Consider the following 18207-nt stretch of genomic DNA (forward strand, 5'->3'; position numbering starts at 1 on the left):
AAATCCAATTAATTGCAAATAATACACTAATTTAAAATCTTTTCGTTTGCTTACTTAAATATTTTTATGATATCTTTTATACTCATTTACGTCATCAGTGATCTATGCATAGAGATGTTCACCAACTTTAAGTTGAATAGAAATATTTTTCTGATTCCGCTTCTTATTTTAATCTCATCCTTTAAAATATTTTCATTTATTTTTAAGAAGATCGGTGAAGATTTTCGGTAAAAAAAAAAAATAGAAATATTTTCACCATTTTATATTTCATATAAAAAATGAAGCAAAATGAGTTGGGGTGGGGTTTTGGCAAATTCCAGCCCCATTTAGTTAATGAAAATAAATCTCTTTTCACTCATTGTTTTATGCTTGAAAGAAGATTTTTCATTCTATTCAAGGCCGGTAAAATATATATTTGGATAGATTTTTAACATGCTTATAATATTTATTGTAACAACCAAAGTTCACAGCTAGCAAATATTCCGCTTTAGCCCGTTACGTGTTGCGATCCTTCTAACGATTTAAAAACGCGTCTATTAGGGAGATGTTTCACACCCTTATAAGAAATGTTTCGTTTTCCTCTCCAACCGATATGGGATCTCACATTATGCTATTAGTCTATCAACGATAACGTCTATCAAATGTTATTGCTGATATGGTCTAGTTTGGACATAAACCCTCGTGACTTTTCTTTTAGTTTCACCGAAAAGATGTCATACCAATACAGATAATTGTCTTCGTCTATGTACAAAAAATTCATCCAGTTTCTAACTAATGCAACACTTTATTTGCACTCCTAACCTAACTTTTCGAATTATTGATTAGTGGCGTTTAAAATAATTTCTAAAATATTCACCCAACTTGGCTATAAAATCCCCCTCTTAGCTTCAAGTTTGTATCACATCGAACGAAAATGGGCAAAAGTGATAGCATTTGGGCAAAGGTTGACCTAAAATCTTCCCATGAGAAGTTCTATGGGTTCTTCAGGAACCATTTGGGAGATTTGGTGGACTTGTTTCCTGAGAATTTCAATAGCATCCAACTTGTGGAAGGACAACATTTCGATAGGGGCAGTCTTGTTCTAAGTAACTACGAATTTGGTGAGAGATTCTCTTCGTTTAAATTGGTCTGACACGTCTCATTTCATTTATGTTTCGATAATTATTTTGGTTTTCGACATTTTAACTCATATTTTAACCTTAGGATAAAACTTAGGATAAAACATATGGTCATTTAATTACATTCTGACCGGACTACTTTTTTTTATTATTTAATATTTTTTTATAGCCAATTCTAATATCAATTTTTATAGTTTAGATTGGGTCTTATTGGAGTTGATCTGTGTCCAAATAAATAAATAAAAATTATGTTCTAAAAAATTTATATCTAATTTTTTAAAACATAATTTTTTTTCTCAATATAAATTATATATACATTTATTTATTTTATTTTATATAATTTTAATCTATATATAAATATATATATTATTTTTTATTTATTCCCAACTCTTGAAAATAAAATTTTAAGAGTTTGAAATGAAATTTTTGACCATTTATATTGAAATTGAATAGTATATCTTGATTCACCGTTTAAAAATAAATAAATAAATAGATATTTTACCTACTAAATTTTTACTTTTATTTTAAAAAAATTAAATAAATCACTCAACATCCTTAGCTAAAATAACTTAAATATTTTAGAGTTGTCTTTTATTATTTAATAAAACAATAAAAATTTATAGACCAATTGAGCTGGTTTAAAAAAATTATTACACACGTTTAGTTTTTAAAATTAAGGCTAAAATAAATAAATTTCAACAAACTCAAGAATATATTGAACGTGTAATTGAGAAAATATTGAAAGTTCTACATATTTGATGGTTTGGAATCATCGTCAAAACTCAAGAATTTACGATAGATTCAAAATAAGATAGAAATTAAAAACAAAATCGATATCAAACGAGCTAAATATAATGATCAAACAGGACATGAACATAAAGTCGAAAAATGGGTAATAAGAGCTGTGGATGATGTGAAGAAATACATAGTCTATGAAGCTGTTGAAGGAGAGGCTCTAAAGCAATTCAAAGTGCTTAGAGCAAAAGTTGAAGCTGTTAATGGAGGATCAACCAAAGTAGGAGGAGGAAACTTTACAAAATTGACTATTGAGTTTGAAAAGGCAAATGAAAATGTGGCCTCACCTCAAAACTACTTGGAATTGTTCGTCAAAATCGCAAAAGGGGTGGATGCTTATTTCTCCAAGAACTAAAATCCTACAACAATCAAGGGAGTGATCTTAAGTTTGGCTGTGTTTTCTACTTGGTTTGTTCTAAATAAGAAATTATGTGTGTAATGTGTTCAAATATGGGTTATAAGGATGCATGTGGGGCTATGGAGTATCTATTATATGTAAGTCTAATTATGTGTGTGTGTAAGATCTCAAATGTGATATCTAATGTGGGTTTATTGGTCTAATGAATCATAACTCATGGAAATGTTTTATGTTATAAATCCAAGATCAAATTATGCCTGACTTTATCGTTTTTATTTATCCACAAATCATATCTAAATTGAGTGTTATCAAATATTTAAAGTTGGGTTTAAGGGCACTATTAAATTACAATTTGATATGTGAAAATTCAATTAGAGATTTTCATTGATCTATGGGGGTAAAGATCTTATGTGGATATGCCCTTCATTTAAAGGGGGTATTTGGGATGGAAAGGACATAGATTTCTTTCTGTTAGCTAGACTGAGGATGAAAATTATATTCTCCCGTTCATATCTTTGATTCGACCTTCTCCAAATTCCTATCTCATGAGAATTTTATATATAAATATAAATATATCTATATAAATGGGAAGTTGGATACAAAACTAATTTATTTTTATATATATTACTTTATTTCTTTACTTGGTAAATAAACAAATAAATGTATATTTTTTAAAAATGTTATGGTATTTGAGTTTTTGAAATTATAGGGCCATTACGTCACATATGAACCGAAGGAGACGTGATCATCGGTGACACTCTTTGAGATTTATGATTTTTTAGAAGAAAGATGATATAAATTTTTTTGAAGGTAAAGTGATCCTCTGAATAATATCAAATATTTTTTTTATTTTTTGTGAATAAAGAAGTCTATATGATCTTTATTCTTCGTTCATATAGACTTTCACGGCCCCACATACGTCAATTGTTGATGCTAAAATATTATCTTGAAAAATCTCACTTGACTTTCACTGTCTCAACCGTAAATTTAGTGAGATCAGGAACAAACTCTATATGATCTTTATTTTTTTTTATCATGCATCTTTGACAAATCACTCTCATCCTCATAGACGACAACAGTTGACACCAAAATCTTGTCAGGAAAAATTTCACCCTACTTTCACGATCTCAACGGTAAGTTTGGTGAGATGGAGAAAAAGCTCTATCTCATCTATAGTTTTCTTGGGTTCCAGCATTTTTCTAAACAGTTTTCTAATCATTTTTCTCTTAGGCGTAATCTTGAAGTTCTACCTTTAAGGCACTCAAAGAAATCTCAAAAGTTAGAACTTTAAAAAAAAAAATAAAAAAAATAATTCTGATCGAAATTCAGATGTTACATTTAACCTCACATTTTTATCTCTACTATAACAATGACGAACAAACACGATTTCCTTGAAGTGTTTATGTATTATCTACTTCATGAATTTATAATATTTAGATAGAATTTTCAAAGTACATTGAAGTTCTTTTCTTAAGATACATGAATAGTTGAAAGGCGTCCTTTGAATATTACATAAAAAAAGAAGTTTTCAGTTGATTCCTATGAAGTTATAATGATGTATTAATAAGAAGAACAATTAGGGTTTCTCTTAAACTTGAAAGACTATCATCAAGTAAAAATAGATACTTTTAATAGACGTGTAAGATCACTATGAAAACGTAACTTCAAACATTATTATTTTATTACTTTCTAAATTGAGTAAGTGGAACCAACAAACAAACATTACTTTACACATCTTGCTTTATGTAACGGATAACAACTCTAATACTTAATTTAAAATAAAGTTAGTGGGAAAAATAAAAGATACCGAAGTGTTCATCATCAACTCATTACAAGAATGCTTAAAAAATGATAAAAAGTTGGTTCAAATCATTCCTAAAATATTCACCAAATTCACCATAAACTCTCTCTTAGCTTAGAAAATGACCCAAATTGATAGCAAGTATTAATATGATTAAATTTATTAATAAGTAATCGATTCATAATTTAATTGATATAAGAGTAGAAGATTTTGTGTTCGAATTCCTAAAACGTCAAAATTAATAGAATTAGATGATTATGTCTAGTGGGTTACTTGTATACTTCAATGTTGACTAGCCTCCCGTTGAGTTGAACACTCTTTTTTTTTTTTTTTTGCATCTTTCTTGATTTTCGAGTTCTCTTTGAGCTAAAGGTTTAAGAATAAGAGAAGAAAGACAAAGGTGCCTTCCAATCAAAAGCGTGGTTCTTAATCTTATGGTAGTTAGTCAAAATGAATCTGTTATCAGCAACGTCAGCCTAAAAAAAAATGGATAAATGAATCTTAATGTGATTTTAAGTCTATTTTTATGTACCTATCTATTTATATCTACTTATATGGTAAAAACTAAACTATTCAAAGAAATTCGAGGGACACAAAGGACTAACTGAAATTGGGACTAAGCATTAGCAATTTAGGTGTTTTATGGTAAGGTAGAGTTGGACTGTAACCCTATTTTTAGGTTGGTCAAGTTGACCAAACTAAAATAATGTCAACTGGCAAGCTCATCCAAATGTTGGATTCTTCAAAAATTCAACCCAACCCTAAACTAAAAAAATTAATCCTACCCAACCTGTAATGTCACAAGATGAAATTAGTGAAAAATTATTCTTAAAAATAGTTTGAGAAACACAAATATCATTCTTAAAAATTTTTTGAAAAGACAAATATTTTTGTAAATTTTTGTTTAAATAATTGTCTTTTACAACTTAATCTGTTGTTTTGAGTGGATAATTAATAATGTACGCTTAATTTAGTGCAATAAAGGGATTATTGAAGGAAGCTGTTAGCCTAATGGTAAGTTATAAGGTAAGTATTTAATATCTAATTGCTTTGTGTAGTGGATGTACCACTCAAAAGACAATCAAAAGTTCTTAAACTAACCTTTAATTTCTAATAAAATATTGGGAACTTGAAAATAGTGCAAACAAAATCCAATTAATGGCAAGTATATTGGCACTAACATTATGTAATTGTAAATAATATACTAATTTTAAAATCTTTTCCTTCTATGCTATCTTCTAATACTCGTTTACCTCATTCGTGATGCATATAGATGTTCATGAAGTTTGAGTAGAATAGAGATGTCTTCCTCCATCCCACCACCTATTTTGATCTTCATCATATCAACTTTTTTTTTTTTTTTTTTTTTTTTTTTTTTTTTTTTTTTTTTTAAGGAATTGAGGTGAAAATTTACCGTGGAGAATTTTAGGGGCTCGAAATCCGTGTAGAAAAATTTTCTTCATTTTATATATCTATCTATACATATATTTATTTATATTTGTATATAAAAAATTAGGCAAGACGAGTCGGGTGGAGATTTTGACAAGGTTGGAGAGGAGAACGAGGATGAGAAATGTAATCTCCATTCCCGACCCCATTTAGTTAATGGGGATAAATCTATATTTACTCCTTAATTGTTTACTGTTTGAACAGAGATTTTTCACAATTTCGAGGGGGTAAAATAGATATCTTGATAGATTTTTAACATGCTCATAATATTTATTGTAACATCCCAAGTCACCAATAATAGATATTGTTCGTTTTGACCCGTTACGTATCATCATCATTAGTCTCCCGATTTTAAAACGCGTCTACTAGAGAGAGATTTACACATTCTTGTAAGGAACATTTCATTTCCTTCTCCAATTGATATGGGATCTCACATTTATGCTATTAGTCTATCAAATGTTATTGCTGATATGATCTAATTTGGACACAAACCCTCGCAACTCTTCTTTTAGTTTCACCAGAAAGATGTCATATCGATAAAGATAATTCATCCATTTTCTAATTAATATGAGACTTTATTTGCACTCCTAACCTAACTTTTCGAATTATTGATCAATGACGATTAAAATAATTCCTAAAATATTCACCCAACTTGGCTATAAAATCCCCCTCTTAGCTTCAAGTTTGCATCACATCAAAAGAAAATGGTCCAAACTGATAGCATTTGGGTAAAGGTTGACCTAAAATCTTCTCCAGAGAAGGTCTATGGGTTCTTCAGGAACCATTTGGGAGATTTGGTGGGCTTGTTTCCTGAGACTTACCAGAGCATTCAACTTGTGGAAGGACAACATTTATCAAGTGGCAGTGTTGTTCAATTTAAATTCCAATTGGGTGAGAGATATCGTTCCCGTTATATTAGGTTTAGATAGGTTGAAACGTTCTATTTTAGTCATTTAACTTTGAGATACAATGATATAATCATCTAATTACGTTCTTGCTAACTACTATTTTATTATTCAATATTTTTTATAGCAAATTCTAATCTCGACTTACTTATGTAACTTTAATATAAGGGTCGATATAATTATTAATTTCAAACTAAGAAAATTAAAATAAACATGTTAAATGATCTAGAATTAAAAGTTTCAAAGATTGAAATTGCTCATTTTTGTTAATTATTAGGGTTTATTGTGAAGTATTGCTATTTGATTATGTTTTTTTCATTTTTCTTGTTGTTTCGATTTTTCTTTTCTTATGAATATAATCAAACAGGAGATGAACTTAGAGCAGAAAAATGGGCAATAAGAGTTGTGGATGATGCGAAGAAATACATAATCTATGAAGCTGTTGAAGGAGATCCACTAAAGGAATTCAAAGTGCTAAGAGCAAAATTTGAAGTTGTTAATGGAGGATTAAGCAAAGTGAGAAGAGGAAACTTTACAAAATGGACTGTTGAGTTTGAAAAGGCAAATCAAAATGTGGCCTCACCACAAAACTACTTGGAGTTGTTCGCCAAAATCTCAAAAGGGGTGGATGCTTATTTCTCCAGGAACTAAAATCCTACAATAATGAAGGGAGTGATCTTAAGTTTGGCTGTGTTTTCTACTTGGTTTGTTCTAAATAAGAAATTATATGTGTAATATGTTTACATATGGGTTATAAGGATGCATGTGGGTCTATTATTATATGTAAGTCTACTTATGTGTGTGTGTAAGATCCCAAATGTGATATCTAATGTGGGTTTATGGTCTAATGAATCATAACTCATGGAAATGTTTTATGTTATAAATCTAAGACCAAATTATGCCTAATTTTGTCATCTTTATTTATCTAGACATTGTAAATAAATGGAAGATTTGGTATATGGGGACTCAATTAGAGATATCTATTTAATTCATGGGTTAAAGTCCTAAGACTTGACCTTCATTTAAATAAGGTATTTGGGAGGGAGTGGATAGAGATTTCTCAAGGAAGAATTACATTCTCCATTTCTGTAACACCCCAAGCCCAATAGGTACAATTCACTCTATCCTTGTGACCAGCACCTTCTTATCCATTGTGAGTTTCTAGATTTTATTAGAGGACTTAGAGTGTGATTTTCATATCGTTCCAGAAGAAAGAAATGCTCCGGATGCATCAAGGAACTTAGAATTTTTTTTAAAAAAATGGTAAAGTAATCGAAATTTGGGTCAAAGTCAATCGGGGGCAAAAAGGTAATTTTGCCTCACACATACTACCTAGGGGGTCTGGACAGACTTGAAGAAAGGAAAAGAAAAGAAAAAAAAAAAAGAGAGAGAGAAAGATAAATGAACCGTTAGGGTTTTCTTAAGAAGAGGAAGGAGGACGGAGAAACGCCTCAAACCCAAACCGAAGCACCCTCAATCTTAGGTCTCCTACTACAGCTATTCAGAGTATCAAGAGAAGTGGTCTGAGTGTGGATCGTTCGTTTCCAGCAAGAAACGGGCAAGAACACGAGGTAAGTCTGCGACCTCTCCTATTTCAAGATTTTACCATAGATCTTGGGGCCTTAATAATCTAGTTGCAACACTTTAGGGGAAGAGTCTTACAAGTTTTCAGAGAAGACGAGGCCAAAAATAGCATTGGGAAACAAAATGGGACACGTGTCAAGCGTCCATTGGAGAAGAAAATCAAAAAAATATTTCGCGTGGAGCTGGATCGAAGGCCGGTGGCCCGCTACCCGAGTCCACGACCCGATGACTCGCGCTCAACCTGGAATACCGACCCGGCTCCTCGTTGCCACGCGTCAGCGTAAAAGAATTCAAATTTCCAGCGCGTCTTCCCGGTTTCGAACCTACGACTCGTCCACGGCTGACCGTTCATCGGGCGCCACGTGGCAATACCTCAGCGCGCGTCTTCCCTCCTCATGCGTGTCCGTACGCGCGCGTGTGAGCGCGTGCATGCGCGTGAGTTGCTGTTTTCAGCCTATTCGACCTCTATTTGACCGATTTTCGTTTCGATTCCCGTGCTAATCCTATTTTACTGTGAACTAGGTCTCTGTATAGATAATTCATAATTTTTGGATTCTGTTACGACTGTAATCAAGCTCGGGAAGGCACGCGACATTCTGTAAGTAACCATACGAATTTAGGAAGTAATACTTGTAAGGTGCGCTTGGTTTTGCATGCATGCTAGAGCAAATTACCCGAATGTGGCTAGATCTAATGATCCTCTATACTCAGAGAATTAAATATATATCTGTTGGACTTGCTGCCCTAGTGAGATTTTGTACTCGTTTGTATGCTTGCTGGACTATCTTACTACTGCTTCTATTTGTTCATACTATGTTGGCGAACGGGGGAATTTGTGTATCTGCGCTCTAGGTGTTGATAGATGTTACCGCCCCGTTGAGCTTGTATGATTGTATGCGTTGTTAATCATACATAAACTCCTCTTGCATGATTGTGTGAACTTATGATATGATTGATAAGTTGTAATGTTGTGATATGCCTAGGGTGAACTCTCGTAGGGATCGAGGCGCTCCGGGTGTTGATGGATGTTACCGCCCCGTTGAGCTTGTATGATTGTATGCGTTGTTAATCATACATAAACTTCTCTTGAATGATTGTGTGAACTTATGATATGATTAATAAGTTGTAGTGTTGTGAAATGCCTAGGGTGAACTCTTGTAGGGATTGAGTTGGGTTTAGTTAGGGGACCCTCCTGATGTTACGGTCTATGGTGTCGTGAGCGATGCTTAAAAGGAGAAACCCTTTAATCCTGGACTGTTATGGACTTGGGAGACTTGATTTAGTGAATCTGGAAGCCAGGGCCTCTAACTCAATCGTTTTAACTACCCTTGAGATATAGAGAACCACATTAGGACCCCGAGGTGTAGAGAGATGACTTCTTAGCCGACAGTATCTGGTATAGAATTCGAGTATACTTTGCTTCCCTTCCTACTCCAGTGTGGTACTGTTGAGCTAGGCTAGATGCCAGTTAGGGAGATGTTACCCTCCCCTTCCTACTCCGGTGTGGTACCGTTGAGCTAGGCGAGACGCCAGTTAGGGAGATGTTACTCTTCCCTTCCTACTTCGGTGTGGTACCGTTGAGCTAGCCGAGATGCCAATTAGGGAGGTGTTACTCTTCCCTTCCTACTCCAATGTGGTACTGTTGAGCTTGGCGAGACGCCTGTTAGGGAAGTGTTACTCAGTGGTAGATCGACTACTCTACATGGAGATCCGTCTCATGGAAAGATGTGATCACGCGAGTGGGTCAAGGTCGCCTGCATGATGGTTCGTCCTATGGAAGGATGTTGACCATGCAGTGACTAATTCTAGTTGGGATGTACGAGTGGTACATGAAGATATGAGGGAGCACCTCATCCTCAAACGTTGAATACTGCTTTAAAAGTCAAGTCCTTCTGCCTTGAACTGTGTACTGAGAGTACTGAGACTCTAGGGTCTATAGTATAGTCGGTGGTTCTCTCCTTAACTTAGATGCGATTAAGAGCCTACAAGTAGGTTGCTTACTGAGTATATTTTGATACTCACCCTGTTTTCCCTTCTTTTTTTCAGGTACTAGTCGAGGTGGGGAGGTGTTCGAGAGCTGCATTATCACAGAGGGGTGTCGTTCCGGAGCGTCAGTCTATTAGAGTCTTTTGTATTTTTCTTTCATAATTGTATTTCTAGTTTGTAATATTTGACTTTAATTTTGATGTCATTGACTTTTTTCTTGTTTTAAATTTTATTAAATTTTCATCTCCTATTTTATCTTTTTTTTAATTTCATTTGTTTTCGCTTTCATCTTTTTAGTCACGATTCAGTTTTTCGAAGCCTCGAAAATCGGGTCGTGACAGTCTCCGCCCCCGACTTTGTCTAAATTCTTGCCTCGCCCCACTTTTTATATATAAATATAAATATATTGGTATGGTAAGAATGTTGAATTTATTACCCAAAATGATTATTTAATTCTACACGGAAACTCAAGCTTGTTCATCAAAGAAATAGGAGGAAAATTGGCAATTGTGTTGGTTTGTGGATGATTTGATTATCACCATGGATGATGAAAGTGAAATTCATCAAACAAGAGAATATTTATTGGTGTGTTTTTAGATGAAAGAGTTAGGAGAGCTTAAACACTTCTTGAGCCTAGAAGTTGATCGCAGATTGTTTCTCTGCCAACAAAAGTATACAAGAGATATGTTTTAGAAGTTCAGCACGTTGGAATGCAAGCAAGTTTCAACACTCATGGAGAAAAATGTTAAGATTTGTGCACATAGAGCATAAAGAGTGGAATGATGAAATAATATACCAACAACTAGTAGGTAGCCTTGTCTACTTAACTTTAACTCGGCCTAATATTTCTTATGCAATTGGAGTCATGAGTCGGTACATGCAAAATCCAAAGAAGCTTCATTTGGATGCGGCTCGACGGATTTTGATATAATCGACTATGAAATTTTGTACAAAAGAAGCGAAAATAGCAAGCTAATTGGATATTGTGATGCTGGCTATGCAGTAGACCACGATATCCAAAAATCAACCACTAGGTCTATGTTCAAGTTTGGTTGAGGAACGATTTCTTGGTGCAGTAAAAGACAACCAATAATATCATTTTCAACTACATAAACAAAGTACAGAACAAACGACTGGAGCAGCTCAGAAAAGTACGAAACTTTTGGTGGAAGATTTGCACTAGAAAATTGACTATCTAATACCACTTTATTACATCAACGTATTTGCGATTCGTCTAACAGAAAATCCGACATTTCGTGAACTTGAATTCATCCATCATCACTCATTCTATCACATAATCAATTAATATATATATATATATATATATTAAGTAGTGAGATTGTTAAGGATATTTAGTAATAAATTATAGTTTACCATATATATTATATTTGATATTTTATTAATATTTGCCTTATCACCCTAGGCATTGTTATTTCCATTTATTACTAGTAATTTATTTGATTATAAATAAGATAACTTTCATACATTTAAGTGTGGTAGATTAATCAAACATTCTCATGGTATCAGACACGTTTCGGTTTAACAACTTTGATCCTTTCTTTTCAATGGCTTTTGAAATCTTCTACTATTCTTCTCCACCCACCACTGCTGGCTTCGACACCACAGGGGCAGTCGCCATGGCTGCCACATGCAGAGCCGATTGATTACTCTTCGGCTCCAGCCTTTTGACCTCCAAATCACCCTTCGCCATACTTTGTACATACAACCTTACCTTCAACACAATCGATTTTCCCTCGACCAATATAGTCTCTTTCATTCTCTTCTCAATCTTCCCTTCATCCTTCACATAAACCCTAACCTAAACCTATCAACATTCTGCAGAGATTTATCTTTCGAATTTGGGCGCTGCACTGGCCTCTTCGCCAACCAAGTCGCCGCCACCCTTCTAGCCAAAATTGGCTCCTTCGCCCACTATGGCAACTCTTCTGGCTTCAACATTGTCTTTATCCCTTGCTCTAGGTTTTTCCTTCTACTTTTTGGGTTGACATATTCTCACCAGAGCCAAGGCAGCATTGTCGGTAAGCGACGATCCCTCTTCATGGGTTAGACATATTCTCGCCGAAGTCAAGGCAGCATCGCCGCTGAGTGACATTCCCTTTGCAGCTTTCGATGGCCAAGAAAGTGTTTCTCTACGCCTCCTCTGAACCAGGTTGTTGACATCTTCACGAAAAGTGTTTCTCAACCTCTTTGAATTTTTCAGATTCAAGCTTCACGTTCGTTTAAATCCGACGTTTAGCTTACGGTGGAGTGTTAAGGGTATTTAGTAATAAATTATAGTTTACCATATATATTATATTTGATATTTTATTTCCATTTATTACTATTTCCATATCCTTGTAATTTATTTGATTATAAATTAGATAACTTTCCTACCCTTTAAAATCTAATATCATTTAGATAATTAATGGCACCTGATTTGGAGCCCCTCGTGTACGCATCATATGATTTTATAATAGCAACGAAATATAGCTCATTGAGCAAATGAGAATAAACTTTATTCTTCGTATAGAGATGATATAATTTATTTTAAGGATTTCATAACAAAATTGGTCCAATAGTTTAACAAGTTTGAGTTTTAGTCCTTTGAGTTTATTTCAATTGGGGGCTTATAGTCTTAAGAATTCTATTATAGAAAGACATAACGTGACACGGAGTAAAAGAGAGGTACATGAATGAAATTCTTGAAGATATGAATACTAATAAATACTTAAAATAATTGAAGATTACTATCTATACTAATAAAGTTACCATTCTCTTTACTGACTCAACTATTAAGAACTTCAAAATTAAGTATGATTTACTAGAAACAATTCTATATTTGGCAACTTTTTGAAAATTTTCTTAAGAATAGTGGAGTGAATATAAAATAGGTTGAAAAGATCCATGTTAATATGTTGAGATAGTCTTTACTCTTAGAAGTGAAGAGTAAGTAGATCATAACATAGATAATACGGGAAAACGCCAAAACTATCAGGTACCAAACCCGAAGTTCGACATTAAAAAAAAAATTGAAACTTAAATTATAAGGACTAAATTTCGGGTTAAATTACCCATTCTTCAAGATGAGTAATGAAAGTAGAGGGATTGGTGGCTTTTGAGTCACCAAAATATAATATTGTGATAAAAATGAGCACAATTGTTGAAAATTATATATATCAATTGTGTATAGTTTGATTAATTGAATTATATGGTGAGTTAGTAGTAGACCTAAAATATATGTTTAAAGTAGACCATACTAAACTAGATACGTTCAAAATTTTAGACTCCATAATTCTCGAGGAGAAAAAAAAACCAAGATCGCAATAGAGATGTAATCAAATAAGAATCTAGTAGTCCAATGTTAGGGAAATGATATCGCTCATGGCATTGTTATCCAGTGCAAATGGGTGAACCCGTAAACTAGTCTTGGAAGAGACTTGAGACTGTAAGGGTAGGTGTCAAGATGAGAATTTCTATTGAGCATAGAAACGGTCGAGATTGACGTCCCGATTCTATTAATCAGTCTTGGAAGAGACTTGGGGCTACATAGGTAGTTGGCACATGATGAACCGTTTGGATCTTTGTGTCCTACATAGAAGCTCAATTGGTTATAAGAATAGGCCCAAACTTACTAGAGATGGAGAGATAGAAACTTATTAAGAAATAGACGTGAAAAGAGCCAACAAGGAGGTTGCTTACTATGTATTTATATACTCACTTTTTTCTCTTTTTCTTTTTCAAGTATCGGTCGAGGTAGAGGAGTGTTCGAAAGCTGCGCGGTCACAAGAGAGTCTTGTACTTCGTTTTATAACTGTATCCCAAACTCATTTCCCGTTTTTAATAAATTTGAGCAACATCGTCTTATAATTGTACGTAAGTTTGTACTTTAACATGGTGTTGTTCGATTTTATTTTGATTATAGTTTTATTGCATTTTCTTATTTTATTTTCTTTTACTTTTTGTTTTTATTTGTTTTCACTGTCATCTTTTATAGTCTCTGTTAGGATTTTGAAGATTTAAAATTTGAGTTGTGACATATAGTCGATGGAGAATTCAAATAAAAGTGTTACTCGACTCGCATAATTTGTGAAAGATTATCGATAGAGGATATACTGAAGTGAAAGAAAACTACAAAAAAAGACGAGAAAACTGCAAAAAAAGACGAGAAAACTTTATTCTTCCTTTATCAAGTGTTGATGAAAGAATATTCTAAAGTAGGGGTTTTTTGATGATAACTAGTGATAGTTGTCCAAAAAAAAAAATGCAGGAAGACCTGTTAGGAACTAGATGCTATTGGAGTCTACAAATAGATTGTTTATGGAATATTTTTGTACTCATCCTTTTATCTTTTCTTTTTCAGATACTAGTCGATGTGGAGAGTGTTCAAAAGTTGTGTGGCTATAATGCGNACGAAAAGTGTTTCTCAACCTCTTTGAATTTTTCAGATTCAAGCTTCACGTTCGTTTAAATCCGACGTTTAGCTTACGGTGGAGTGTTAAGGGTATTTAGTAATAAATTATAGTTTACCATATATATTATATTTGATATTTTATTTCCATTTATTACTATTTCCATATCCTTGTAATTTATTTGATTATAAATTAGATAACTTTCCTACCCTTTAAAATCTAATATCATTTAGATAATTAATGGCACCTGATTTGGAGCCCCTCGTGTACGCATCATATGATTTTATAATAGCAACGAAATATAGCTCATTGAGCAAATGAGAATAAACTTTATTCTTCGTATAGAGATGATATAATTTATTTTAAGGATTTCATAACAAAATTGGTCCAATAGTTTAACAAGTTTGAGTTTTAGTCCTTTGAGTTTATTTCAATTGGGGGCTTATAGTCTTAAGAATTCTATTATAGAAAGACATAACGTGACACGGAGTAAAAGAGAGGTACATGAATGAAATTCTTGAAGATATGAATACTAATAAATACTTAAAATAATTGAAGATTACTATCTATACTAATAAAGTTACCATTCTCTTTACTGACTCAACTATTAAGAACTTCAAAATTAAGTATGATTTACTAGAAACAATTCTATATTTGGCAACTTTTTGAAAATTTTCTTAAGAATAGTGGAGTGAATATAAAATAGGTTGAAAAGATCCATGTTAATATGTTGAGATAGTCTTTACTCTTAGAAGTGAAGAGTAAGTAGATCATAACATAGATAATACGGGAAAACGCCAAAACTATCAGGTACCAAACCCGAAGTTCGACATTAAAAAAAAAATTGAAACTTAAATTATAAGGACTAAATTTCGGGTTAAATTACCCATTCTTCAAGATGAGTAATGAAAGTAGAGGGATTGGTGGCTTTTGAGTCACCAAAATATAATATTGTGATAAAAATGAGCACAATTGTTGAAAATTATATATATCAATTGTGTATAGTTTGATTAATTGAATTATATGGTGAGTTAGTAGTAGACCTAAAATATATGTTTAAAGTAGACCATACTAAACTAGATACGTTCAAAATTTTAGACTCCATAATTCTCGAGGAGAAAAAAAAACCAAGATCGCAATAGAGATGTAATCAAATAAGAATCTAGTAGTCCAATGTTAGGGAAATGATATCGCTCATGGCATTGTTATCCAGTGCAAATGGGTGAACCCGTAAACTAGTCTTGGAAGAGACTTGAGACTGTAAGGGTAGGTGTCAAGATGAGAATTTCTATTGAGCATAGAAACGGTCGAGATTGACGTCCCGATTCTATTAATCAGTCTTGGAAGAGACTTGGGGCTACATAGGTAGTTGGCACATGATGAACCGTTTGGATCTTTGTGTCCTACATAGAAGCTCAATTGGTTATAAGAATAGGCCCAAACTTACTAGAGATGGAGAGATAGAAACTTATTAAGAAATAGACGTGAAAAGAGCCAACAAGGAGGTTGCTTACTATGTATTTATATACTCACTTTTTTCTCTTTTTCTTTTTCAAGTATCGGTCGAGGTAGAGGAGTGTTCGAAAGCTGCGCGGTCACAAGAGAGTCTTGTACTTCGTTTTATAACTGTATCCCAAACTCATTTCCCGTTTTTAATAAATTTGAGCAACATCGTCTTATAATTGTACGTAAGTTTGTACTTTAACATGGTGTTGTTCGATTTTATTTTGATTATAGTTTTATTGCATTTTCTTATTTTATTTTCTTTTACTTTTTGTTTTTATTTGTTTTCACTGTCATCTTTTATAGTCTCTGTTAGGATTTTGAAGATTTAAAATTTGAGTTGTGACATATAGTCGATGGAGAATTCAAATAAAAGTGTTACTCGACTCGCATAATTTGTGAAAGATTATCGATAGAGGATATACTGAAGTGAAAGAAAACTACAAAAAAAGACGAGAAAACTGCAAAAAAAGACGAGAAAACTTTATTCTTCCTTTATCAAGTGTTGATGAAAGAATATTCTAAAGTAGGGGTTTTTTGATGATAACTAGTGATAGTTGTCCAAAAAAAAAAATGCAGGAAGACCTGTTAGGAACTAGATGCTATTGGAGTCTACAAATAGATTGTTTATGGAATATTTTTGTACTCATCCTTTTATCTTTTCTTTTTCAGATACTAGTCGATGTGGAGAGTGTTCAAAAGTTGTGTGGCTATAATGCGGGTTGTTTCGGAGCATCAATTTATTTTTTTTATTTGAGTCTTTTGTATTTTGATTTATAATTGTACCTCAGCTTGCTTGAGTGCTTTAAAAAAATTTGAACAACATTGTTTTATGTTTGATTTTTATTTTTATTTAAATTGGGTGTTGTTAGTATGTTTTTATTTAATTTAAATTACTTCTAGTCTCAATCTAGATTTCAAAACCTTGAAATTCAGGCGGTGACATTTTCTATTTTCTTCTGATTTTCATATCTTCTTTTGCTTCCACTAAAATTAAAGAATTTTAATCTAGCTTTTGAACAAATTTAACTTCATTATGTTCGTGAACTACTTAAAGAAATAAACGCATTCGAAGTAGGTTAAAAATTTCAAAACTTATCGTTCTTGAGGTTTGATCAGGACCCCATCCTTCAATTGGTTTCTCTTCGATCCCTTCACAAAATATTTTTAACTAATTTCATAACTTAAATGTCGACGAAACTTGCAAATCTAAAGGAAAACCAAACTTAAAATTTTGTAATCCTTTCCTCTTAATCTTTTTTATTTCTTGATGAATTTGGATGACTCAAAGGTCCATAATGAGTCGAAAGAACGAAGTGACCAGATCAAAGTGTCTTTGATAGTTTTATATTTTTTTGTTAGTAATTTGTGTAAGCATTTTTCTCTTCTATCTCAGATTGAAATCCGACCTCAAAGATTCTCATTAAACTGTATGTAAAAGAAACGTCTAACCACAAAAAAAAAAAAAATAGAATAAAGTAGGATAGATCATTATTATGATTAAGCTTTAGAAGTACATAATATAAGAACATTAAGAGAAGGAGAGAATTTATTTAGATCATATTTCAATAGCCAAGCCAAGATGGATAGGTTTTAGTTCAGTTTTTGCAAAGGTAATCATCAATGCCTTCGCTGACTTTAGCTACACATAGGAGATAGTTATGTGGTGTAGCCACATCTTCATTTGCCTTCACAAACTCTATGGACCAATTAGCTGAGCTCCCATTGCTACCATTCTCAACCACTTCAATTTTCATTTTCATTACTTCAAAATCTCTTAATAAATCTCCTTCCACGCACTCGAATGTTAATGATTTGTTAGCATCATCAATACTTAGCCTCTCTTTCACCTCAGATAGACCATCTATATTTAAGCATACTGTAATTGGTTAACTCTAAACAATACAAAATCGATTAATAAAAAGATGATAAAAAGATACTCACCAATGTTATATTTTAATTGGATGACGCTGCCATGAGCGTAACCATTTCCTTCCACAACCTTCCAGCTCTTATAAATTTCAGGGAACATTTGGAACACAAAGTCCATTTTGTTCTTAAGGAATTCATAGAACTTTGGAGCAGAAGATCTGAGCTCCACCTCCTGTGAGACCTTAGCAATTTGAGCCATTTTTTCAAGCTTTTGAAGTAGCTTCAAATATGCTCATTCATGTTCATAGGATGGGCCTTTTTATAGCCAATTATAGCAAAAAAAAAAGTGGACCTGATGTGACTGATCATCTTTGTTCTTTTTTTTTTTAAGTATGATTTCCAAAAAAAAAAAAAAAAAAAAAAAAAA

The 18207-nt window shown here is 32.9% G+C and overlaps 3 protein-coding genes and 1 long non-coding RNA gene across 5 annotated transcripts in view; 3 read left to right on the forward strand and 1 right to left on the reverse strand.

The window, feature by feature from the left end:
- The first annotated feature begins 879 nt into the window (after positions 1–879).
- LOC111441476 lies at positions 880–2478 on the forward strand. Its single transcript, XM_023078491.1, has 2 exons — positions 880–1100; positions 1985–2478. Exons 1-2 carry the CDS (start codon positions 914–916, stop codon positions 2266–2268), a joined length of 471 nt encoding a protein of 156 aa, XP_022934259.1. The 5' UTR covers positions 880–913; the 3' UTR covers positions 2269–2478.
- A 3737-nt stretch (positions 2479–6215) lies between these two features.
- LOC111442139 (MLP-like protein 31) lies at positions 6216–7329 on the forward strand. The gene is made up of 2 exons (XM_023079417.1): positions 6216–6412; positions 6794–7329. The coding sequence occupies exons 1-2, from the start codon at positions 6226–6228 to the stop codon at positions 7075–7077; spliced, it is 471 nt and encodes a 156-aa protein (XP_022935185.1). The 5' UTR covers positions 6216–6225; the 3' UTR covers positions 7078–7329.
- Positions 7330–7849: 520 nt separating this feature from the next.
- LOC111442242 lies at positions 7850–10138 on the forward strand. Its single transcript, XR_002710280.1, has 3 exons — positions 7850–7997; positions 8075–8608; positions 10057–10138. It is a non-coding gene; the product is annotated as an uncharacterized LOC111442242 (long non-coding RNA).
- Positions 10139–17377: 7239 nt separating this feature from the next.
- The window catches only part of LOC111442103 (kirola-like), a 3087-nt gene continuing 2257 nt past the window's right edge, over positions 17378–18207 (reverse strand). Inside the window, exons 2-3 of one of the 2 annotated variants that reach the window (XM_023079377.1) lie at positions 17853–17982; positions 17378–17772 (exon numbers count right to left, since the gene is read on the reverse strand). In XM_023079377.1, the coding sequence (XP_022935145.1) occupies positions 17507–17772; positions 17853–17958 (372 nt within the window). In that variant the 5' untranslated portion in view covers positions 17959–17982 and the 3' untranslated portion in view covers positions 17378–17506. Of the gene's footprint in view, positions 17773–17852; positions 18069–18207 lie in introns of those variants that run through there. The other variant, XM_023079376.1, reaches the window with a different exon arrangement.

Source organism: Cucurbita moschata, unplaced genomic scaffold (assembly GCF_002738365.1).
Source record: "Cucurbita moschata cultivar Rifu unplaced genomic scaffold, Cmos_1.0 Cmo_Scf00004, whole genome shotgun sequence".
Classification (NCBI taxonomy): Eukaryota; Viridiplantae; Streptophyta; class Magnoliopsida; order Cucurbitales; family Cucurbitaceae; genus Cucurbita; species Cucurbita moschata.

Coding starts and splice junctions, on each gene's coding strand:
- LOC111441476 (XM_023078491.1), top strand. CDS start 914: ATGGGCAAAAGTGATAGCATTTGGGCAAAGGTTGACCTAAAATCTTCC. Junction 1,101..1,984: donor TCTAAGTAACTACGAATTTG/GTGAGAGATTCT, acceptor ATGATCAAACAG/GACATGAACATAAAGTCGAA.
- LOC111442139 (XM_023079417.1), top strand. CDS start 6,226: ATGGTCCAAACTGATAGCATTTGGGTAAAGGTTGACCTAAAATCTTCT. Junction 6,413..6,793: donor TCAATTTAAATTCCAATTGG/GTGAGAGATATC, acceptor ATAATCAAACAG/GAGATGAACTTAGAGCAGAA.